Source organism: Bos mutus, chromosome 2 (genome assembly GCF_027580195.1).
Source record: "Bos mutus isolate GX-2022 chromosome 2, NWIPB_WYAK_1.1, whole genome shotgun sequence".
Classification (NCBI taxonomy): domain Eukaryota; kingdom Metazoa; phylum Chordata; class Mammalia; order Artiodactyla; family Bovidae; genus Bos; species Bos mutus.
The window spans coordinates 38,214,962-38,241,379 of NC_091618.1; the positions used below are offsets into that span (position 1 = coordinate 38,214,962).

Here is a 26,418-nt window from a genome sequence, read left to right on the forward strand (position 1 = left end):
TGCATTGGAGAAGGAAATGGCAACCCACTCCAGTGTTCTTGCCTGGAGAATCCCAGGGCCAGGGGAGCCTGGTGGGCTGCCATCTATGGGGTCGCACACAGTCGGACACGACTGACCCAACATAGCAGCAGCAGCAGCAGCAGCAGCAGTCAACTTTAGTCCTTACCTTATGATCCAGAAATTCTACCTTAGAAAAACTCGTGCTCATGTACACAGGAAGATATGCACAAGAATGTTTATTGCAGCAATTTTGTTACAATAAAAAACTAGAGAACACCTTCAAAGTCAGCCAAAGGAGAATGGGCAAATAAATGCTGGTGGTATATTCATTTAACAAACATGAATTAAGTGTTACATGATTTATCAGACTGGGGTGCTTGTAATGTTCTGTTTTATATGGGTGCTGATCACTCTAGTGTATTCACCTATGAAAATACATGAACCTAACCACTTCAGTGTTGTGTACTTTTCTCTGTTTCTTTAGAGAATTTTAGCCAACTAAGATCCTGAACTTTCTCAATATGGACTAAAAATCCACTATTTATATATACAGAAAATCTATACATTTATATACTATATATATCTTGTATAATATATACATTTTTATACACAACTTTGTATATACATTATATATAAAATATAAATATATAATGTAAATATTTATTATGTAATTTGGGGGGCAGTATATCTTATTTGCCTCTAACCTCTGCTCCCTGACCCCATCCACTCTCCACCTTTCTCTACCTCCATGTCTGGAAGATTGGTCTGTATAGACTGTATAGGAGGCTCCCATGCCCTTTGGCTGCAGGATGAATTCTGCAGAAGGAGGCTCCCACAGGATGTGGGAAGGAAAAAGGACACCAATTCCTTCCTCAAGCTCCTCCCTCCTAGAGATCTGCTTAGGGCTGTCATGGAAGGTCACAGATCTTATTAATCACTCTCCACAGAGTTCCCCAGAGCTGTTCTGTCCCTTTGCCCCTCCAAGAGGTGGGTAGGGAGAAGGGAAGTTGGTAAAAATGCAAAACTCCCAAGTCTTATCCCAAACTACTAAGCCAGGTAATCTTTTTTTTTCTTATTGAAATATACTTGATTTAAAATATTGTGTTAAATTCAAGTGTATAGCAAAATGATTCAGTTTTCTATTATAGATTATTACAAGATGTTGAATATAATTCCCTGTGTTATACAATAAATCCTTGTTGCTTATCTATTTTACATATAGTAGTTTATATCTGTTCATCCTATACTCCTAATTTCTCCAGGTAATTCTTAAATAATTTCAATAAGATTGGAGGACAATTACCTTAGAGAAACAAATAATGCATGACTTTTGTACTTGTAAGTCAACATCCAAAACAATTCCTACATGGAAACACTAACTGGAATGATACGTTGGCAGTTTTGTCTCCCTGAGGGTGCCAGATGATTATATTTATGTCTATACACAAAGCTTATTTGACTGAAAGTAATTACTAATGTACAGTTGACTCTCATAGTCATTAACTACTTTTTAACAGATAAGGTCAACTGATAATCAGATGTACAACAGCAAAACTCCCACCGACAAAGAGCTGCACTCAGAGACTAAAAATGAGTCTGTAACTTAGGCAATCAAAATTTGCTAAGTAAATTCACATTTCAATTGCTTAATATTTAAAGAAACTCTATTTGAAATAAGAATGAAGTTAACGGTCATTCTATAGCAAATATTATAACATGAAGTACCTCAATTTTAAATGTTACTCTAGTACTAGTTTATTTGACTTAAAGTGTGAGTTACACTGGGGCGAATAATCAACAAAGGGCAAGAATAAACAATAATTTTTCACTTAGGACAGAACTATCAGACAATCAACTTGTCACGAAGTAACCAATAAAAGTTATTGTAATTAACTAATCAACTATCTACCTAATTAAATGTGAGAAAGAAACTTACATAAGTGAGTAAAGATGATATGAAGGCAGCTCATTGCATAATATGATAGAAGAGTTCTTTCCAACTTTAATATTCTATGATTCTATAAGTTATTTTGTAGGAAAAAATGAAAAATTTCTGAAAGGATGAATACCAGTTTTATTCTAAATGGTATACATAAAAGCAATGAAGAGGAGTATATATATATATTAAAAAACAATGTTTATATCTACCTGATAAGCTCATGGATGATTTTCAATTTTTAAAAAATATTTGATACCTTAAAACTTTTTCCATAATTAGCATATACTTCTTTTATATGCATAGACTACATTATGACAAAAAAGGGTATCAAAAAATGATAGGAATTGTCTTAGTATATTTTCCAAGCAACTATGGTTTTAAGGAAACCAAGTTATTATTAATCAGTGTTGGGAGATGCTAGTAGAGTGCATCTGAAGCAGGAAAACACTTTAGAAATAATAGATAATCTATGGAGGTAGAGAACTGTGGAAATTAGTCCTGACCCCATGCAGTACTTAATGAAGCAGAATTTAACTCTATGCATATGGTAATTAAAGATGAAATCTGACATTAATTTTTAAAAACTAGCTATCTCTTCTATGATTGCTGAGTTCCAGAAAGAGTGATGTTTGGTTCAGTCAAGGTCAGGACAAAAGAGATGGTGAATTGGATTTCTTTGATAAAAGCAGATAGCTTTTGTTCCTAACATATTTGCATTGTTTTGTTATTAAAGTTCTCTTTATTTCTGATTAATACATGAACTCCTCCAATGAAGACACATTAGAATTAGCATTTCCTGAAAGGTCTACCTTCTGCATCATTTCCATGGCAACCAGCCACTGCAGCTAGGCAAAGAGAAGACATAATTCATTTTTCTAAAGTGCCACTGAGTTCATATCTAATTTGCACATGTATGGGTGACTGTGTACACATATATATGCCAAAGAATGCATATATACATAGATGACTGAGTGTGGCAGTATTCAAAAATGGGCAAAAACAATGTCCTTTCACAAAGAGGAAACTTTGAACATCGTTGTTGTCTTTGTCTTTACACGCAAATCAAAATAAAGCCATTAACAATCAATTTTATTAGAGGAAAGAAGATCATTTGCTATTTATATTTGCAAATTTCCATGCTTACTATGGTTGAGAAAAATTATGCAGGAAATTTAAGTTCCTGGGTATTTTATGACCTCAATATTTCACCCTAACATTGTTTCACAATTTTTTAAAGTCAGGCATAAGCACAGTATTATATTTGAGGTAAGAAATCACATTTAAAATAAACTCCTTGGAATATGTATAACAGAATTAGTGAAGAAGGAATATGAAGATACTTAATAACATAATAAAAATAGACATACAGTCATCTATACATATATCTCTATACATAAAATGATGGTTACATTGTTATCGTTATTGTTTATTGAAATTAGCCTCCAAAATAGCCCTCAATACCTGCCTCCTAATGTTCACAACCTTTGCGCAATGTCCTCTCACACTATACTAGGATTGGCTGGTGTGATACAGAATATAGAAGAATTGATGGCATTTATCTTGGCAATTAGGTTATAAAAGACACTGAAGATTCCATCTGGAGATTAGGTTATAATAGACAGTGAAGCTTCCATCTTGGTTCCCCACGCACTTTCTTGGATAATGTGTTTTGGGGGAAGCCAGTTGCCATGTCATCAGAAGCTATTTTGAGAAGCCCCGGTATTGAAGAACTAAACCCTTTGGTCAACAGCTAGATGAATCACCTTGAAAGCAGACTCTCCAGCCCATTCAAGTCTTCAGATGACTGCAGATCAGGCTTGTCATTGAGAGACCCTGAGCCACAGTCATTTAGCTAAGCGGTTTCTGGATTTGTGATCCTCAGAAACTGCTTGAGATAATAAATGTCTTTCATTTTAAGCTGCTAAGAAATGTTGGTAACTTGTATTGCAATTGTTAGCTAATGCAGATTTTGGTATTGAAAATAAGCATGGAAAAAGAAGTGTCAAGTGAAAAATTGAGAGAGGTGAGCTTGGATATGAATGATCATGAAGACTTAGGTATGATGACTAAGGAGTTTGAAATGTATCCTAAAAACTATGCATGGCAACTGAGGATTTGTTAACAAGGGAATAGAATGATGGGATTGTATTTTAAATTACTTTTGTAACATTATATAGGTAATGGATTAAAAGGAGGCAACACCAAATATAGAGATACCATTAGGGTCACCTGCAGAAATCCAAATAAGAAATGACAGGGATCTGAACTAAGTCAGTGACTGTAAGATTGGAGAGGAGGAGAGGATTTGAGAGAGATTAAGAAGGCAAAATGTAAAGGTTTTGGAAGGGAGTAAACCTCACATTTGGAGAAGGCAATGGCACCCCACTCCAGTACTCTTGCCTGGAAAATCCCATGGACGAAGGAGCCTGGTGGGCTGCAGTCCATGGGGTTGCTAAGAGTCAGACATAACTGAGCGACTTCACTTTCACTTTCATGCATTGGAGACGGAAATGGCAATCCACTCCAGTGTTCTTGCCTGGAGAATCCCAGGGACGGGGAAGCCTGGTGGGCTGCCATCTACGGGGCTGCATGGAGTCGGACATGACTGAAGCGACTTAGCAGCAGCAGCAGCAGCAGCAAACTTCACACTATTGACTAGAATGTCTGGGTTGATAGTGGTACCATCTACTGAAATACAGGAGGCAGGAGGATGCATTTGGTTTCAGACAGAGTTTGAGGTACCTGGGAGGAACAGGAAGAGCTTTCTATCAGTCTCTTGATTACATGGGTTTGGAGCTTTAAAGAGTTGTCTAGGTGAGATGTAAAGGTTTGAGGGTCATCAACATAGAGTGAGTGACTGACACTATGGCAGCAAATAAGACTGCTCAGAGGGAGAATGTGGGAGGAGAGGGAAACACCAACAGAAAGAAAAGAGCCATGGAGGCGAAGCCAAAAGAAAAGTCTACAAAGATTCAGCTTGAAAGGTAAGGGGAAAGAAACCAGTATAACATGCAAAAGAAGAGGAGGAAGTGACAGGAAGGATAGAGTGCCCATGGGGGTTAAAGTGCTGAAAGATTCAATTAGGTCAGAACCAAATATGGACTAAGTTTCAGGTCTAGTGGGAGAGGTCAGGGGAAAGTGATGTTAAGCATTTGTTCCCCAAAATGACCAATTATGGCAAATAACCACAACACTTCCTCCTTTAATTTAATGAGGGGTCAAAAAGAAAAGAGGCTTCCATTAAAACATATTAAGAAGATGGGTAGGTTTCTATAGGAACCTCTGTGCTCCACCTAAATACCTGTCTCCTTGTGGAAGAGTAGTGAAGAGTGTAGACCATGGAACTGTCTAGACTGAGCTCAAATCTAGATCTTCTGCGTTCTAGCTGTGTGTCCTTGAATGAATCATATAATCTCTTTATGCTTCAGTTCCTCATCTTTAAAATAAGAACAGTGTCTTCTTCGTGTGGCTGTTGTGAAGATTAAATTTATTTACTTATCCAGTGCCCTTCATTAAGGCCATATGCCAGGCACTAGAGATAGAGCAATGAATAAAAGAGATTTGGTCCCTCTGCTCATGCATTTTACAGTCTAGTGAAGGAGATAACTATTAGACAACTAATCTATTAGTTGTTGTCTAATTTATTAGACAACACAGGTCTTTGAATTATGGTTGCCAGTTGTACTGTAAGAGAACACAAGAGTTCTGTGATCAGATTTAAAATTTGCCAAAGCTTCTCTAGGAAGTAAGGAAATAGTATTTAAATTGAGTCTTGAAGAAGGAGGAGCTGGTTAAGTAAAGAGAGAAGGAAGAACCATCCAGGCAGATGGAATAACATACTCCAAATCTCAGAGCTAAGAGGAAGTACATTGCATATGAAGAACTCAAAAGACATTGGAGTCTAGTGATAGGATGTGAGTAATTGCCTGATGTCAGACAGGAGACCTTGATAGCAGCCAGATAATGTGGAGCTTTGAGGGGTATTTCAAGGATTTTGAATTTTATCTTGATAGCAGTGGGCAGCCATTGAAAAAGTTAAAGTATGGGAGTGGCATGATTAAGTTTTTTCATGACTCTGTATATCCTTTATTGGGCAGTTACAAGAGTAAATAAGAGACTAATAAGCAGGCTGTTGCAGGACTCTAGGAAGGAGGTGATGAGTGGCTTGGACAATATGGTGGGGGCCACAGACAGAGGTAGAAGGAAGCAGGTTCAGAATACTTTCATACATGATTTTTCTCAGTCTTCCTCATGCCATAAATTTAATAACTACTCACAGTTCAGTTCAGTTCAGTTCAGTCCAGTCGCTCAGTCATGTCTGACTCTTTACGACCCCATGAATCTCAGCACGCCAGACCTCCCTGTCCATCACCAACTCCCGGAGTTCACCCAGACTCACGTCCATTGAGTCAATGATGCCATCCAGCCATCTCATACTCTGTCATCCCCTTCTCCTCCTGCCCCCAATCCCTCCCAGCATCAGAGTCTTTTCCAATGAGTCAACTCTTTGCATGAGATGGCCAAAGTACTGGAGTTTCAGCTTTAGCATCATTCCTTCTAAAGAAATCCCAGGGCTCATCTCCTTCAAAATGGACTGGATGGATCTCCTCACAGTCCAAGGGACTCTCAAGAGTCTTCTCCAACACCACATTTCAAAAGCATCAATTCTTAAGCACTCAGCTTTCTTCACAGTCCAACTCTCACATCCATACATGACCACAGGAAAAACCATAGCCTTGACTAGACGGACCTTTGTTGGCAAAGTAATGTCTCTGCTTTTCAATATGCTATTTAGGTTGGTCATAACTTTTCTTCCAAGGAGTAAGCATCTTTTAATTTCATGGCTGCAGTCACCATCTGCAGTGATTTTGGAGCCCAGAAAAATAACGTTTGACACTGTTTCCACTGTTTCCCCATCTATTTCCCATGAAGTGATGGGACCAGATGCCATGATCGTAGTTTTCTGAATGTTGAGTTTTTAGCCAACTTTTTCACTCTCCTCTTTCACCTTCATCAAGAGGCTTTTTAGTTCCTCTTCACTTTCTGCCATAAGGGTGGTGTCATCTGCATATCTGAGGTTATTGATATTTCTCCTGGAAATCTTGATTCCAGCTTGTGTTTCATCCAGCCTAGTATTTCTCATGATGTACTCTGCATATAAGTTATTAAGCAGGGTAACAATATACAGCCTTGATGTACCGCTTTCTCGATTGGAACCAGTCTGTTGTTCCATGTCCAGTTCTAACTGTTGCTTCCTGACCTGCATACAGATTTCTCAAGAGGCAGGTCAGGTGGTCTGGTATTCCCATCTCTTTCAGAATTTTCCACAGTTTCTTGTGATCCACATAGTCAAAGGCTTTGGCATAGTCAATAAAGCAGAAATACATGTTTTTCTGGAACTCTCTTGCTTTTTTGATGATCCAGTGGATGTTGGCAATTTGGTCTCTGCCTTTTCTAAAACCAGCTTGAACATCTGGAAGTTCACGGTTCAGGTATCGCTAAAGCATGGCTTGGAGAATTTTGAGCATTACTTTACTAGCGTGTGAGATGAGTGCAATTGTGCAGTAGTTTGAGCATTCTTTGGCATTGCCTTTCTTTGGGATTGGAATGAAAATTGACCTTTTCCAGTCCTGTGGCCACTGCTGAGTGTTCCAAATTTGCTGGCATATTGAGTGCAGCACTTTCACAGCATCATCTTTCAGCATTTGAAATAGTTCAACTGGAATTCCATCACCTCCACTAGCTTTGTTCGTAGTGATGCTTTCCAAGGCCCACTTGACTTCACATTCCAGGATGTCTGGCTCTAGGTCAGTGATCACACCATCGTGATTATCTGGGTCGTGAAGATCTTTTTTGTACAGTTCTTCTGTGTATTCTTGCCATCTCTTCTTAATATCTTCTGCTTCTGTTAGGTCCATACCATTTCTGTCCTTTATCGAGCCCATCTTTGCATGAAATGTTCCCTTGGTATCTTTAATTTTCTTGAAGAGATCTCTAGTCTTTCCCATTCTGTTGTTTTCCTCTATTTCTTTGCACTGATTGCTGAGGAAGGCTTTCTTAGCTCTCCTTGCTATTCTTTGGAATCTGCATTCAGATGCCTATATCTTTCCTTTTCTTCTTTGCTTTTCGCTTCTCTTCTTTTCACAGCTATTTGTAAGGCCTCCCAAGACAGCCATTTTGCTTTTTTGCATTTCTTTTCCATGGGGATGGTCTTGATCCCTGTCTCCTGTACAATGTCACGAACCTCCGTCCATAGTTCATCAGGCACTCTATCTATCAGATCTAGGCCCTTAAATCTATTTCTCACTTCCACTGTATAATCATAAGGGATTTGATTTAGGTCATACCTGAATGGTCTAGTGGTTTTCCCTACTTTCTTCAATTTCAGTCTGAATTTGGCAATAAGGAGTTCATGATCTGAGCCACAGTCACCTTCTGGTCTTGTTTTTGTTGACTGTGTAGAGCTTCTCCATCTTTGGCTGCAAAGAATATAATCAATCTGATTTCTGTGTTGACCATCTGGTGATGTCCATGTGTAGAGTCTTCTCTTGTGTTGTTGGAAGAGGATGTTTGCTATGACCAGTGCATTTTCTTGGCAAAACTCTATTAGTCTTTGCCCTGCTTCATTCTGTATTCCAAGGCCAAATTTGCCTGTTACTCCAGGTGTTTCTTGACTTCCTACTTTTGCATTTCAGTCCCCTATTGGGCGGCTGCAACCATTGCATTAAGCGCGGACGGCTGCAACCGGCGCATTTAGCGCAGGTGGCTACCCGACGTCTGAGGTCAGGGGCAGAGGCTGGGAGGAGCTACCCTGCATCTGAGGCCAGGGGCAGCGGCCAGGAGGAACTACCCCACACCCGAGACCAGGGATCACAGCCGGGAGGAGCAACCCCACCTCCAAAGAGCAGTGGCTGCAAGGGCGCAGGAGGGCCTAGAGGAGCTACTCCACGTTCAAGGTTAGAAGGGGCGGTAGTGAGGAGATACCCCTCATCCTAGGAAAAGAGCAGCAGCTGCGCTTTGCTGGAGCAGCCGTGAAGAGATACCCCATGCCCAAGGTAAGAAAAACCCAAGATGGTAGGTGTTGCAAGAGGGCATCAGAGGGCAGACACACTGAACCCATACTCATAGAAAACTAGTCAATCTAATCACACTAGGACCACAGCCTTGTCTAACTCGATGAAACTAAGCCATGCCCGTGGGGCCACCCAAGACGGGTGGATCATGGTGGAGAGGTCTGACAGAATATGGTCCACTGGAGAAGGGAATGGCAAACCACTTCGGTATTCTTGTCTTGAGAACCCCATGAACAGTATGAAAAGGCAAAATGATAGGATACTGAAAGAGGAACTCCCCAGGTCAGTAGGTGCTCAATATGCTACTGGAGATCAGTGGAGAAGTAATGCCAGAAAGAACGAAGGGATGGAGCCAAAGCAAAAACAATACCCAGTTGTGGATGTGATTGGTGATAGAAGCAAGGTCTGATGCTGTAAAGAGCAATATTGCATAGGAACCTGGAATGTCACGTCCATGAATCAAGGCAAATTGGAAGTGGTCAAACGAGATGGCAAGAGTGAATGTTGACATTCTAGGAATCAGCAAACTAAAATGGACTGGAATGGGTGAATTTAACTCAGATGACCATTATGTCTACTACTGCGGGCAGGAATCCCTCAGAAGAAATGGAGTAGCCATCATGGTCAACAAAAGAGTTCGAAATGCAGTACTTGGATGCAATCTCAAAAATGACAGAATGATCTCTGTTCGATTTCCAAGGCAAACCATTCAATATCTCAGTAATCCAAGTCTATGCCCCAACCAGTAACGCTGAAGAAGCTGAAGTTGAACAGTTCTATGAAGACCTACAAGACCTTTTAGAACTAACACCCAAAAAAGATGTCCTTTTCATAACTACTCACAGAGTTATTCAAGTCATAAACTTAAGTTATGCTTGATTCTTTCCTTTTTCTCACTCCTCACATCTAGTCATTGCAGCTCTATTTTAAATATATCCCAATTACAGCCTAATCTCAGCCTTTCTACCCTTACTACCTCCACCCTAACCAAGCCACCTCTTCTCCCACCCGGACCATGGAAAGTGTCTCCTAACTAATCTCTGTGTCTGCTTTTCTTTCCAAGTCTATTTTCATAAACCATCTGGAGTGATCTTTAAGAGGTATAATTCAGTGACATTACACTCTACTGCTCAAACAACTCTAATGACTTTTCATCACACCTGGAGCAAAATTCAAATTTCTTACCATGGCTTCCGGGCTGCTCTGTGATCTGACTCCTTATGGCCTCTCTGGCTTGATTCCCTCACCTTGCCCACTTGCTCATCAATAGCCCCTGGTCACACTGGCCTTCCTTCCATTCCTGGAATACACTGAACTTGTTCCCACTTCGAAGCCTTTAGGCTTGTTTCCTCTGCCTGGATTGCTCTTCCCAGATCTTCCTGAGGCCATTTCCTCCATATTATTTAGATCTCTAAGAGAAAGAGCCCATCCTGTCCTTATTTGCCTTCGTATACTTAGAGTAAACTGAAAATAATTTATTTATGCATTTACTCTCTTTTATCTGTCTGGAGCCAGAAGAAGGTAAATCATTTTAGAACAAAAAGGCAAGTTAATACTGAGAGGAAATATTTATGGATCTTTTTCCAGGGTGGGGAGAGGTATAAGGACATTCTGAATATGTATTCAGAATACATAAAAACTCTTACAATTCAATAATAAGAGGACAAATGACCCAGTTAAAACTTGGGCAAAATGTTTAAATAGATATTTCACCTAAGAAGATACCCAAATAGCTTATAAAGACATGAAAATATACTTAACATCATTGCTCACTAGGAAAATATAAATTAAAACCACAGTCAGATCCCACATCACACCCACTAGAAAGGCTATAATAAAACAACAATAACACATTCTGTCAAGGATATAGAGATAAAGGAATCCCCAGACATTTCTGGTGGGAAGGTAAAATGTTATAGACATTTTGCAAAACAGTTTTATAGTTCTCAAAAAAATATTAAATTTACCATCAGTTCAGTTCAGTTCAGTTCAGTCGCTCAGTCATGTCCAACTCTTTGCGACCCCATGAATCGCAGCACGCCAGGCCTCCCTGTCCAGCACCAACTCCCGGAGTTCACTCAGACTCACGTCCTTTGAGTCAGTGATGCCATCCAGCCATCTCATCCTCTGTCATCCCCTTCTCCTCCTGCCCCCAATCCCTCCCAGCATCAGAGTCTTTTCCAATGAGTCATACAACCCAACAATTTCATTCCAGGTGTCTATCCAATGGAATTAAAAACATATGCTCATCCAAAAATTTATATATGAATGTTCATCAAAGTATTATTCACCATAGACAAAAAGTTATAAACAACCCAGACATCCATCAGCTGATGCATGAGTAAATAAAATGTAGTATATCCAAATAACAGAATATTGTTGTATGGATACATTACAGCAATAAAGAAGAATAAACTATTGACATATGCAATGATCTAAAACACCACGCTAAAGCAAAGAAGTCAAATGCTTTTAAAAGACCACACATGGTATGATTCCACTTATATGGAGTATCCAGAATTGCAACCATATATAGACAAAAAGCATGTTAAGAGACCATCTAGATCAGGGTGTGGGAACGGGAGTGCCTGAAATGGACAGAGGGGATATTTGGGGGTTATAAAAGTGTTCTGAAATTGAAGTGTGTTGATAGTTGCAGAATTTTGGAAATTTGCTTAAAACCATTAAATTGTACACTTAAAAGGGTGAATTTTATGGTATATAAATTATACTTCAATAAAGCTATTTTAAACATACCACCTTTTAAAACACTATCCATTAGACTGTAACCTTATTTGAAAACAGGTATATACAAATGGTCTCCTCTCCTGCTAGGTGGAGTTTATAGATGGGCACAAAGGCAAACCTCATGAATCCAGGTTTCCTTAATTTCATCAGAGAGCAGGAAGAAGTGGACTAATGTTTGTTCCTAGAGAAGGCATTGGTAAGCAAATTCACTATGACACCAGCTAACAGAGGCAGCTTTGGAATGTTCACAAAGAATAGATTCCCAAATGCTCTATGCGTACTTTAGAGGCACCCATTCTTAATACAAGGATCTGCTAGTATGAAGTATTTTTATACATTAAAGCGGATCCTTTCACGTTCCTGCAACATAAGTTTTTGGTAGCATCATTCGACTTTTAAATACTTAAAATTCAATTCAGACATCTCATTAAATCATGTCTTACCACGCCTGCCTGAATGTGTTTAAATGAGCTATTTAAGAATATGGCCAGCTAGTTATAGACGTATTCACGTAATTATACTCTGACCCAGAATATGTATACATATATCATACATTTACACATTTTAAGAGATAGAGAGGCTATACGAGTAGCTGGAAATTCATATTTAGTTTTGAGGATCTGGAAATACATTTTTGTCCATCATATTGCAGTCATGTACCTGGAGTGCGATGGTCCTCTTTCCTGGGAAGTTTGGGAGGACAGACTTCCATCAAGGGAGTTTCCTCGGTGGCAGCCGGAAATAGTGGCCTTGGGTGAGATGGAATCTGACTGGAACGTTTCACAGACCACTTGGAGTCCCTTTTGGGGTTGGAAATAGTAGATTAGTGTTTTTTTTTTTTTTCCTTCAGGAATATCTTCCAGAATTATCATATTATTGTACATACATTGTTTTTTAAATTAAAAAAAAATTTGCAGCATAAATATGTCATAGACAAAGGGATTTTGCCTTCATCTAAGAAGGAACAGAAACAGGCTTCTAAAGAGCCCCTGTATCATGAGAAGCCTTTTAGCCTAAGTACTTTTCTGTCCTTTATATCATTTTGCCCTTGATTCTTTTCTCTTTTCACCTCCATATCCAGTGTCTGCAGAAGAAGAGCTACAAACCAATAATTCATCAAAGATATGTCAGTACTGAAGTGAATGGAATAGAGGCATGAGGCAGAAAACAAGGGTAAGTGAAAAACAGCTAATCAAATCAAAGCCAAAGCATGGACATGAAAGTGCAGGGCTCAGATTTTTTCATCATTCATCAGAGGGGAGATGGAAGACATTTCTCCCAAATGAATACAATAACCCTTATTTGTAAGCACAAATTCATTTCACTTTATTGACAGAGTAGCTTACTTTAATTACATTTATCTAATAAATATAATTCTGCCCAATGTGAGATATTTTCCCATCAGTATTACAGATAAATTTCTTTGCTAAAAGATAGACCCACAAAAACTGATCATAGTATTTTAACCCCTTACAACTTCCGTTGTATTTTCGTATGTAAAATAAGAAAGTATTGTTCAACCATGATGCATAGAGCGAATAGAATACAGCTAGAAATTTGATAAAATAAGTCTTCTGAATTTGATCAAAGAATCCTTTAGCAAGAACATACTATGTATGTTTCATGTTAGATGCTTTGGCGATAAAAATATATTAGATGAATCTGGCCTTGAAATCAAGAACTTACAGCTAAATTTTAAAACAGATAAAGATTATAGCATCATGTCCAATAGGAGTACAATGCAAGCCATAAATAGTAGACACATATCTTATTTTTAAAATAAAATGAAATAGACAAAATTAAAAATTTAACTCTATATTCTGTTTAATCCAAAATTTTAATTTCAACTTGTCATCAATATAAATATTACTAAGATATTTACATTTTCTTCAAAATATGGTGTACATTTTACACTTAACACCATTCGATCAATTCAAAATAGTCGTATTTCAAGTGCTCAGTAGCCAAATGGACCTGGTGGCTGTCATATTGGACAGTGAAGGTTAAAGCAACTAGATAAGAGTTCATGGGGAATCAAGGTCTAAATCGGTCCCTAAAGATACAATTTAGATAGGTAAAGGGAGGAAAGAGAGCAATCCAGTATAAGGGAACTGTCTGAGCAAAGCCTCAGAGGCTAACGTTGCAAGCCCTGCATCCTGGGAGCAGCGCTTTACTAACTAAAGGGATAATTGAGGTCACCTAAGAAGGATGATGCTAGGTGGTGGAAGGCACAGAGAACCAGGAGGAGGAGTTTGGTCTTGAGGTGAGGGGACCCACTAAAGGCACCTAAGGAGGAAAGGATGCAATAAAAGGACAGTGCCTCGTATATAATGAGCCTCTGTGGAATGATGAGCTAATAAATAAATGATGCATTAGGAAGAATAATCAGGCATTATGAACGATATTTATATGAAGCAGGAGAGGCTAGAAGTAGAAAATCCAATCAGGTCATTTCAGCTGCAATCTACATAGGAAGACCTAGATTTAGAAGACAGCAGTGCACATCTGAGCAACAGAATGAAAAGAAAACAATATAACTCAGCAAGAAATCAAATGGAGAGGATTAAAAAGACTGAAATGTTGAATTTATGTATTTCACTGTATCTAAGATGTCTTCAGTTATAAGACACCGTTATTTTATGTATGATCTAAAAAAATTCTGTTAAGTTCTTAGTAGTGAGGACTTTTTATTTTATAGTTATTAAAAAGGTCTACTTAGCCTTATTTATGCAGATCTTTTGATCATATATCCACCCCATGCATGTGCACACTCAGTTTTTGTGTGACTCTTTGCGATCCTACAGACTGTAATCCACCAGGCTCCTCTGTCCATGGAATTTTCCAGGCAAGAATACTGGAGTGGGTTACCATTTCCTTCTCCAGGGTATCTTCCCAACCCAGGGATCGAATCTACATCTCCTGTATATCCTGCATTGGCAGGTGGATTCTTTACCACTGAGCCTCTTGAGAAGTATAAATATATCCCATGTATATGTAAAAAGGAAAATATAAGTGAAATAAATTGGTGTAGGTATTCCTAAAATGTTTTAACATTTATAAATTTCAACTCAGAGCTGTTGACATATATTTTTCCTATAGAATAACTTATGCTCCATCAAGAGTGTTATTTCTTAAAAGAGTGTTCCACTATCCCCTCTGACATTCTCCTAAGCCACTGACCCTTATACTGCAAACTTAGATGCTGAAATGATCACATTTTGCTGCACAAGAATGACAATCACAACAAGATTTCTACCAGGCAGAGAGATGTAAGAGGCCAAAGATCATGAAAAATACACTATATTTCAAATGTGTTAAAAGTGAAAAAATTTACATCTGAGAATAGATGAAATATAGCATTTAAATCACTGGAGAAGGCAATGGCACCCCACTCCAGTACTCTTGCCTGGAAAATCCCATTGATGGAGGAGTCTGGTAGGCTGCAGTCCGTGGGGTCGCTAAGAGTCGGACACGACTGAGCGACTTCACTTTCACTTTCCACTTTCATGCACTGGAGAAGGAAATGGCAACCCACTCCAGTGTTCTTGCCTGGAGAATCCCAGGGACGGGGGAGCCCGGTGGGCTGCCGTCTCTGGGGTCGCACAGAGTCGGACACAACTGAAGTGACTTAGTAACAGGAGCAGCAGCAGCAGCAGACTTCTCCGTCCACGGGATTTTCCAGGCAAGAGTACTGGAGTGGGCTTCCATTGCCTTCTCCGGCAGCAGTAGCAGCAGCATATAAATCACAGTGTCTATACTTAGCAATTGCTCTGTAGGAGACATACTAAGATGTTAACATTTTCAGTTTTGAGGGTAAAAAGGATGATGATAATGCATAATAATAATAATCCTGGCAATAATGCATGAGTTGGAAAGAGGATTCAATTTTGATGGATAACCGTAAACTGTATTTTCCACATGTTGAACTGAAAGACAAAGCAGGTCATCTAACACATATTAAATTAATGATGGTATGCATTTCTATGTGACTTTGAACTACTCTGGCCTTCATTTCTTTCTTTTCTGAATCAAGTAGTGCATGGTGAATTTACTTTATACTGTTTAATTACACATCTTCTGTTTCATGTGGATTTGTCTTTAAACTTTAGTTTCCTTAGGGGTAGGACTGCGTCTTAAGCCTCCTCTCTACTTCCTCCTCCACACCTGCTGTAGTATTATTTTACTTATATTAGGGTTGCCTAGCAAATATTAGGAGATTCAGTAATTGAGAACAAGATACTTTAATGTGGAATGAATAATGATAACTAACATTTATTAAGTGTTACCTGCTAGCTACTGAGATAAAGCACTGGTCAAATCCTACCCTTCAAACCTCACCATGTTCAAGGAATATCTACCTTTCTTCTCATGGTTATAATATACTCACCTCTCGGTGTCTTGTGTCTTGATTTGGTGATTCACAGGTCTGACTTTGACTATTGATAGGAGAGCTTCTCTTAGCTGCAAATACGGATGAAATCCCATCACAAATTTTATAAGTTTATATAAGTTATGTAAGGTATTTTATTTCCTTTTTTCTTTTGTTTTTTACATATGGTAACATATATGTTTCAATGTGTGCATGCGTGTTCAGTTGTGTCCACCTCTTTTCAACCCCATGGACTGTAACCCACAAGGCTCCTCTGTCCATGGAACTCTCCAGGCAAGAATACTGGAGTGGGTTGCCATTTCTTCCTCCAGGGGATCTTCCTGACTCAGGGATCGAACCTGGGTCTCTTGCACTGCAGGCAGATTCTTTACCATCTGAGCCATCAGGGAAGTTCATCTTTTTTTTGAATCAAAAACCCATTTTAATAGATGGTTAAAACCTTGAAAGAAGACATTTAATAGCATGTATTGTAAGAGAAATCAAACAACCAATGAAAAAATCTTTGCATTTTTAGGTTATCAATATAGATTTCTTCATCTATTCAGTCCAACTCGATAGGTTAAGGTGCTAAAAAAATTAGCCATACTGAAAATTATAACAGTTAATATCTACATAGTACCTAACATGAGCTTCCCAGATAACTCAGTGGTAAAGAATCAGCCTGCCAATGCAGGATATGCAGGAGATGTGGGTTCAATCCCTGGGTGAGAAAATCCCCTGGAGTAGGAAATGGCAATCCACTCCAGTATTCTTGCCTGGGAAATCCCATGGACAGAGGATTCTATTGGGCTGCAGTCTATGTGGTCGCAAAGAGTCAGACAAGATCGAGTGACTGAGCACACACAGTACCTAATATCTGTCAAGTTCTAAGTGTTTTCACATGTATCAGCTCATTTAATACTTATAATAATCCCTATAATAGCTTATGGTATATTACCAGACCCATTTTACAGATGAAAACGATAAGGAACAAGGAATCTGGGGCTTCCCTGATAGCTCAGTTGGTAAAGAATCCGCCTGCAACACAGGAGACCTTGGTTCGATTCCTGGGTTGGAAAGATCTGCTGGAAAAGGGATAGGCTATCCATTCCAGTATTCTTGCCTGGAGAACTCCATGGACAGAGGAGCCTGGCAGGCTATAGTCCATGCGGTCGCAAAGAGTCAGACACAACTTAGCAACTAAAACTTTAAAGAAATGAAAGCACTTGGGGGAGGTTAGGTTATATACATGATAAAAGATCTGGGGTGAAGCATGAACTTTCCAGGCACTTTTCAAGCTATCATGTTGTACTCTTTCTACAGTTCGACAATAGGACTGTTTCATTAGACAATCCCAGTAGTGAAATGCTTTGACAGCAAACAACAACAAACCTCCACTAAAGCAAGATTGTTAAGGAGCTGCTACTCCATCCATCATAATTATGATTAAGATGTAATAATAATAATGGCTGCCACTTATTTATTTCCTATGTGCCTGGCATTCTTCTAAGCAATTTTACATATATCAGCTCATTTATTCTTCATCATAATCCTGTAAGTGCTTGTTACACTATATTTATATGGGAGTTATACCTATAACTCCCATGTTACAGATGAGGAAATGGAGGCACAGGAAGTTTGAATGACTTACCCAAAGTCATACTTTGCTAATACCACAGCATGTGCTCCTGGTTTAGAGTTTCTCATCATGTAAATGAACCCTACACCCAGGGGCCCCTAGATAACTCCCTGGAGGAATTTTCTTCCTCTTGGTTTCTTAAGAGTGAATCACCCATCACCTTCATTCCTACGTATGCTGAGACCATCACACTAGGTGTTTGAGTCACAAACCTGTAATGATGTTCCTGATGGGCTTCACCAGTGCTGTGAAGCCGGAGACTTCAGGCTGTCTGTGTTCCCACATGGGCTGCCATATGACAAGTCCACTGGCCAGTCGAAATGTGAGGTCAGATTCCTAGAAGAAGGGAAGGAAGATCTATGTCCAAGAACTGGCTGAAGGGAACAGTCAATGCAACAATTAACATCTTTCACCCAATAGTTTGTGCCACAAACTATTGTGTATAAGATAGGTTCAAGGGTGTATTGTGCAACATGGGGAATACTGCCAATATTTTGTAATAACTACAAACAGAAAGTAACTTTTTAAGCTTGTATTAAAAAAGAATATCATTCATAAGATTATTTTCAAAGTAGGCTGATCTTCAAGATCTTCCTTCCTCACTCAGATAAATCAATAGGCTTAAATTATCATCATAATGGGTTGTGCAATGGTAAAGAATCCGCCTGCCAAAGTAGGAGACACAGGAGAAATTCACGTTGATCTCTAGGTCGGGAAGTTACCCTAGAAGTGGAAATGGCAACCTTCTCCAGAATTCTGGCTTGGAAAATTCCATGGACAGAGGAGCCTGGTGAGCTACAGTCCATGGGGCCGCAGAGAGTTGGACACAACTGAGCACACACACACCATCATCATAATTACTACAAAAATCATGGTGATCTCCTTTAAGCAAAATTAGTAATTAATTAAAATGGAACTTTGGACAGAGCACAAAATACAAATTATTGTTTTCTACTAGCACTCATTGAGTCCTTTTCATTTCAAGGGCCTAGGCAGATCTCTTTACTTATGGCTATTTATATTGATATTATCCCTCTTAATGATTTAATTGTCCTCTTTCTCTCTCATGGGCTTCCCTGGTGGCTCAGACAAAATATCCTCAGATGCTGGCCATTTTGACTTTCTATTCTCCAGTCCATCTCTTGTTCTTGCATTTCATGGAATCAGTAACCTACAGTTAGACCCTTCTTAGTAGATTATTTTGTTTGTTGCCTTCTCAACAATCTAATTCCCTGAGGGCAGAGATGTAGCCAGCATTCTCCTCCTCCACAATCTCTGTCACCATCACAATACTAAATTCAGTGTTAGGCATTGGGTGCACAATAGGTGCTCAATAAATAGTTGCTGAATTGTACTGACTTTACAACCCATACTCATTTAATTTGCCTACCACTGAAAGTCTCTGCCAGGAAGCACATTCTCTGCTTCATCATTACACCACTTTGAGTGGCTGAGATGTTTAAAATGCAGTTGCGTAAGTACAAACATATAACACTCTGAGGTTACATTTTCAACAATGCAGCCTCTCAAATCAACATAGACATGAAAGCAGAGAGAATCTGACTGCAGATTAATGAGCACAACTGAGACCCAGAAATTCACTTAGGGTGGTGATTTGCAACCCTGGCTTGTATATAGTATAATCACCCAGGGAGCTTTTAAAACCTAGGAGGCTCAGGTCTCACTTCTTCCCCTAACCAGACCAATTAAGTTAGAATCACTGTGAGATTTGCTTAAGTTCCCCCTAGTGACTCTCATGTTAGCTACGGTTGAAAACCACTGATCTAGAAGAACGAGAGCTAGCAAAAAATTGAAAAAGTTAGGAAGAAAAGGATTCTGCAAATGGTGAATCAATGCAGCTCACTATCAAAGGAAGCCTCAACTGGAAAGACTAGCTGAAATCCCTGAATAAATCTCTGTGTTGGTATAGAGGGGTCTCTAAACTACAGACCAAGATCCTGGCACCACAGTGGTACTCATTATGGAGAAGCATCTAGTGGCCATATTGGAAAAGCATATAAAGCATTTGGTCAAATTCATTCAACTGTCATTCTACAAATGTTTACAGACCACCTACCGTGTACCTGGTCCTATTCGAGGTTCTGGAATACAACAGGGAACAAAGCATACAAAAAAAATCTCTGCTCCCCAGTGCAAAGGAGAAGTAAAGCAGAAGGAGAAAAATGGCAGGCAAGGTGTCAATGTTTTAGACAGAAAGGCCAGGGAAGGCCTTCTTGTGCAGGTGATTTTGGAGTAGGATCTGAATGAAATGAAGGAGCTGCCATGTAGCTATTTCCTGAAAATGCATTTTATAAAAAGGGATCAGCAGGTGTAAGGGTCCTAGGTATGTCTCATGTGTCAAGAAACAGCCAAGAGACCGTGAGCCTGGAGTCAAGTGAATGACAGAAGAGTAGAAAAAATAAGATCAGGGACATTATTGAGTTTCAAATAATATAGCCTGATGGGTCATAGCAAGTTCAGTTCAGTCACTCAGTCGTGTCCAACTCTTTATCACCCCACGCACTGTAGCACACCAGGTTTCCCTGTCCATCACCAACTCCCAGAGCTTGCTCAAACTCATGTCCATCGAGTCGGTGATGCCATCCAACCAACTCATCTTCTGTCATCCCCTTCTCCTGCCTTCAATCTTTCCCAGCATCAGGGTCTTTTCCAATGAGTCAGTTCTTTGCATTAGGTGGCCAAAGTATTGGAGTTTCAGTTTCAGCATCAGTCCTCCCAGTGAATATTCAGGACTAATTTCCTTTAGGACTGACTGGTTTAGTAAGCACGTCAGCAATTACTGAGTAACATGAGAAGCCACTGCAGGGATTTTGAGTAGTAGAATGACATGACTTGATATATGTTTTGATAGGATCACCCAGGCTATTGAGAATAGTTTGAGAAAGGGCAAGGGTGGAGACAGAGAATTTAGGAAGCTATTATTATCATGTAGGTGAAAGATCATTAGACTAAGGGGTTAGTAGAGGATAAAATTAGTAGAGGGCAGATGCTGACTGACTAGAGGTGGCTGCTGCTGCTACTGCTAAGTCGCTTCAGTCATGTCTGACTCTGTGCGACCCCAGAGACGGCAGCCCACCAGGCTCCCCCGTCCCTGGGATTCTCCAAGCAAGAACACTGGAGTGGGTTGCCATTTCCTTCTCCAATGCATGAAAGTGAAATGTGAAAGTGAAGCCGCTCAGTCGTGTCCGACTCTTAGATACCCCATGTACTGCAGCCTACCAGGCTCCTCCGTCCATGGGGTTTTCCAGGCAAGAGTACTGGAGTGGGGTGCCATTGCCTTCTCCAGACTAGAGGTGGAGTGTAGGAGAAAAAGATGTCAAAGATCTTGGGCCTTGTCACTGATAAGGATGGGCAAGATGAAGAAGAAACAAGTCTGGGGATATCAGGAGTCTAGTTTTAGACATGTTAAGGTTGAGAGGTCTATTAGACTTTCAACTAGACTTATTGAGTAAACAACTAGATGGACAGGTCTAAAGTTAAAGGGAAAGAATCCCTCTTCCTTTGAAATAATCATGGGGAAGACTGCTTGGTATCATGTAAGGTATTAGATCCAGCAAGCAAGGAATTAACAGTGTGCAGAGTATATCAGATTTATCTCCAGAAGTGTAGAATGCTCAATTCATCAGGTTTTGATAATTTCTTAGTTTCAGAGATGGGTTCTCTTCCATGTTTCTTCTAAGTAATCTTGGCACAAAACTCCAATGGACATGGCAACAGGAAGTGAGTTCTCTTAAACTGACATCCTGGCTTTTAACATCTGCTCTCTTAATGTGACAATTACCACTCAGTGACAGTCACTGTCATTATTTTGTTTTTTGTTTGATATACTTCCAGCTAGGCTGTATATTTCTTGAAGATAAATTGAGATCTCCTTCCGTGTATTTTTCCTTGAATATCAATACATAATTTTTGATTAACTGAACATATATTAGACTCTCCAAATAATACCAGCTCAGTCTGATCATTCTTTAGACCCAAATACCTGCAGAAGCTATGGCCAACTCTTATGTAGATATGTTCCTTTGTACATTCTTTTAAGCTGGAGGAACGCATAAACTCTGAAAGCTAACTCCACCTCTAGAGTCCCCTTCAATGGCTCACTCAGTGTGATATATGCACACATGAACAGAAGCTCTGTAGTTGGAGAAGGTGCTCTTTATCATTCAAATAGCTGTGGGGTGAATGGTCTGGAAAGGTTCTAAGAAAAACCAGAAGGTGTAAGCATTCAAAAAATCAACATTTCCACATTACAGTTTCTTTTCTAGCTTGCAATGAAAATCTGTTTCCGTGATGACATGAAGCAATTCTAAATGTGTTTTCTAGTAGCTTAGAGACATCTGCTTAAACAACTATTATTTTGAATTCTGTTTTAAAGTTGTTTACTTTAGACATATGAATTTTATAAAAATCTCCTTGAGGGCTTGTATTTTGTTTAATTCCCTGCAGTTTCTCCAGCACTTTGAATAGTGCCTAGCATTCAGTAGGCATCCAATAAATATTTATTGAAGGAATAAGTGAATATAATCAAATCAAGAAAATACTGACAGCTCATTTAAAGGGATTCCTTAGTTGTAACACATGTCATCATTTAAATTTGGCCTAAAATTATAATACTTGACAGAATATTTGAATATTAATTTTCTTATATAATATTTGAGCTAGTTTTAAGTTAAAAGTATAACAATCCATTGAATTATACACTGTCCTACAAAAGAATGAGTCATTTAGATGTATTTGTTAATTAGTAAACTAGTTCATTCAACAAATATTTATTAAATATCTACAAAGCACAAACATTAATGTTAACTACCCCAGATACAATGATAATTTCTATTCTCAAACCATTTGGAATCTAGTGGGAGAGATGGGCACACAAAGAGATAAGAATAACAAATAAACTAAAAATAACAATAAAAATACATTTAAAATATTATACAGATAGAGAAGAGGGGAGCCTAGATCTTGAATGAAATCATAAAGAATGAGTAGGAATTTTCTAGGCAGAAATGTAGGTTATGAGGGCATTCCAGGTAACATGACCAGCATGAAAACAGGTTTGGAATAAACCACGTTATATTCTCAGGGAGACTTCAAGCATTTGGAGCTCATAGGCAGGAGAGGTAGCCAAAAAAACACAAAACATGGAGGCCCCAGTTATCACACCAAGAATCTAGAGTTTCACCCTCTGTATAGCGATAAATTAACAAATTACTTTAAGCATATTGGTGATACAGTCAGATCTGCATTTAGAGAGATCACTTTGGTGTTAAGGTTGGATTTTAGAAGACAAGCCAGGAGACTGTAAATTCAATTAGACAATGGCCCAAGTAACAGGTCCAAGGAAGAGATGATGAAAGTTTGGGTTATGGAGTGAATAAGGATAAAAAAAAAGTTAGAAATACTTAGGAGACAAAATGTGTAGAACTCTGTGATTAGCAGAATGTGTAGGTAAAGATGAAGGAGTAATCAAAGGAAGCTCCTAGGTTTTGAGTTTATGTGAATGGGTCCATCATCTGAAATACAGAACATCAGGACAAGAGCTCATTCCAGGGGAAATCTGAAATGTCTATAGATATCTATTTGGAGAAACTAGTTGAAAAGTTGGTCTACAGGCCAGGAGAGAAGACTAGTTTAGAGATACAAAATTAGATCTCAGCCTATCAGGACACAAATGGTAAATAAATGAAGCAGGAGAAGAGGTCTTCCAAAGAAAAGATACAGTGGGAAGTGCAAAGGGTCTAGGTTGCATCTCTGGGGAATCCCAATGTTAAGGGAGCAGGCAAAGAAGATGAGCTCCCAAAGGAGACAGAGCAGAAAGAGCCAGAGATGCAATGAAAACTGGCAGAGTTTGGTGTCACCAGAGGAATGGAAAACTTCAAGAAAAATGAAGGTAAGTTCAAATGCAGCTGAGATTTAATGAATTGGAGACAGCAAAGTAAAGATTAGGTTCAATAGCCCAAGCTTGTTGATGACCTTGGTTAGAAGAGTTCTAGCACAGAAACCAAGAAACAGTATAGCTCTGTAGAAAGTCGGATGGAATTGGATTTGAATCCCACCTTGCCTACTTAATGAGCTTGATTATTACCTCTGGACTTCAGTTTCCTCTTTGGTAAAATCTACCTTCCTGTGGGTGTTTGTAAAAATTAGAAATGATAGGTGAGAACTGTTACATACTAGAGGAAAGCAGAAGCAAGTGGAAGGGGCTGGGAAGGTGAGAAGTGGAAGCACAGGCTCATGCCTAGACTGGATTTCAGCCCTTCGTTACTCCCGCAACACCATGTCCTATAAGAGCTTCAACCTACAACACTGTCTATGTGAACATGGGGTGGGGACTTGAGGGAAACAAGAAACGGACTGACAAGTGGGGCATCACGTGGAGCTTGATGGCACAATGTGTAGACATACGAGTCTAGACGGCTGTTGGTTTCTGCCCCAGGAGCATGCAGATCTCTGGGGCTGGAAAGAAAAGGTGGCTTTTAGTCTTGATCTTGGGCTGGAGTTCTGAGGATCAAATGCAATGGAAGAATAAGGGGGCCATTAATGGTGCTGATGAGGAGCAGTTGACACAGCTAGAGCACGGATATGGAAGGAAGATAGGGCCTGATAACTAGCAGGCAAATGAAAATTCTAGGTCAGTGGATCTCAATCCAGGGCAATTCTCCCCCTCCCTACTCCTTAGGGATATCTGGCAATGTCTCGAGTCATTTGTGTTTGCAACAAACCAGAGGGAGGAGGTGTTACTGGCATCTAGTGGGTAGAAGCCAGAGATGTTATTAAATACCCTACAAAGCACAGGACAAAGAATTATCTGGCCCCAAATGCCAATGGTGCCACAACTGAGAAACCCCGATCAAGGGATTGTACATTCCCCGCTGAAAAAAGCAAACCCTTCACTCAGATTAAAAAAAAAAACAACCTTTATAGGGAAATCTATTGACTCATTAATATTTGTATTCCCTATGGCATCTAGAAAAACGTTTCTCTCATAGCAATAATAAAATGATAGAACAATAATGCTAGTAATAATAGCCAGCAATAATCGTAGAATACAATACTATGTATTAATCACAGTGCCATGTTTTATAGGGATTGTTTTACTTCCTTATAAATATTACAATCCAAGGCCAGAAGTAAACCTGGGGACCTTGAGCCAGCTTTTCTCAACTATCTGTGTAGTCTCCCCTGAAAGAAGATCTGGCTCCTCTTCTACTCATAATTCATAATGCTGATAGCTATAAAATGTCAAAGCTAAATACTACCATTTATTAACGCCTTTTTGTGCATCAGGTGAGCACTTTAATTTGTTTAATCCTCACAATACTCCGTAAAATTATTCTCATGTTCAATTTATACTTGAGAAAACTGAGGCTTAATGAAGTTAAATCGTTCAATGTCCTTTCTACATAGAATACAAAGCAGCAAGCACTGGATTCTAACTCAGGACTGTTTCCAAACCTTACACTCTGCATGTTTCCAAATAAAATTACAGTCATTCTGGACACTTAAACATTTTTTAATCTAGATAATATTTCTTTACAAATAGATATGTTATGGGCTATTTTTTTAAGGAGTTTTCTTTCTTGCCCTTTCCATTTAAGGGACTATGTGCCTACATATATTTGCTACTTTTAGCACTTGAATCAGCTTCTGATAGTAACTTGGGTTTATTCGGTGACAATCATTAAATATTTATTGACTGTCTCATATATGCAGACACTATTCTAGACACATCAGATACCACTGTGACCTGGACAGGCAGTGTCCCTTTGTTCAAGAACCTCAGGTTTGGTGGGGGTGATGGGTAACAAGCATGTAAAGAAACATAAAAAATAAATTCAGGAACTGATAAGTGCAAAGAAGGAAACAATGAAAAAAGTAGACCATATACTAGTGGCACTAAAGTAGCCAGGGAAGTACTTCTGGGTTGGTAACAACTACATGGTGAGTAAACCGCTGAGAAGAACATGACCACGTGAAAATCTGGGGTGGAAGGTGGGAGTAAATGATTCAAATAGAAGGAAAAAACCAGCACCAAGATCTGAAACCGAAAACAATCTTCTTGGGTTTGAAGGTGAGCCTTTGGTGAGCCTGCAAGTTTGGGAACAAGAGAGAGGCCAGTGAGATTGAGGGAGATGAAGCCAAGCAGAATTCATGTCCTGCAGGTCTCATTGGCCAGGGGGACACTCTCAGTTAATGTTTCCATTAAGCATAACCTTTATCAAAGACTTTTAAAAATAGAAAGTGTAATGTTTTTAAAGCAGAAATTTAATTAAATCACATTTAACTTTTTTTTTTGATAATTTTGATAGACAACGTGGCCAGTGGATGTGAAGCACTTTAGGAGTCCACAGGTAATTTCAGTTCTAGTCCTACCAGAAATGGGACAGAATCAATCAAAAGTGAATTTTACCTGAATATAAAATGGATGAAAAGACTCTCTAGTCCATCCGCCCTCATAATGGCTCTTAATGGTCTTACAACCACCTTCATATATATATGTGCTTAGTTGCTTAGTCATGTTCGACTCTTTGTGATCCCATGGACTGTAGCCTACCAGGATCCTCTTTCCATGGGGATTCTCCAGGCAAGAATACTAGAGTGGGTTGCCATTTCCTCCTTCATCACATAT

General features: G+C 39.2%; 1 protein-coding gene across 1 annotated transcript in view; it reads right to left on the minus strand.

Annotated features, from left to right (window-relative positions):
• UNC80 (unc-80 homolog, NALCN channel complex subunit) overlaps positions 1 to 26,418 on the minus strand; it is a 232,114-nt gene that overhangs the window by 198,872 nt on the left and 6,824 nt on the right. The window contains 3 exon segments of the mRNA XM_070387345.1: positions 12,421 to 12,560; positions 16,148 to 16,221; positions 17,981 to 18,104. Of these exon segments, the coding sequence (XP_070243446.1) occupies positions 12,421 to 12,560; positions 16,148 to 16,221; positions 17,981 to 18,104 (338 nt within the window).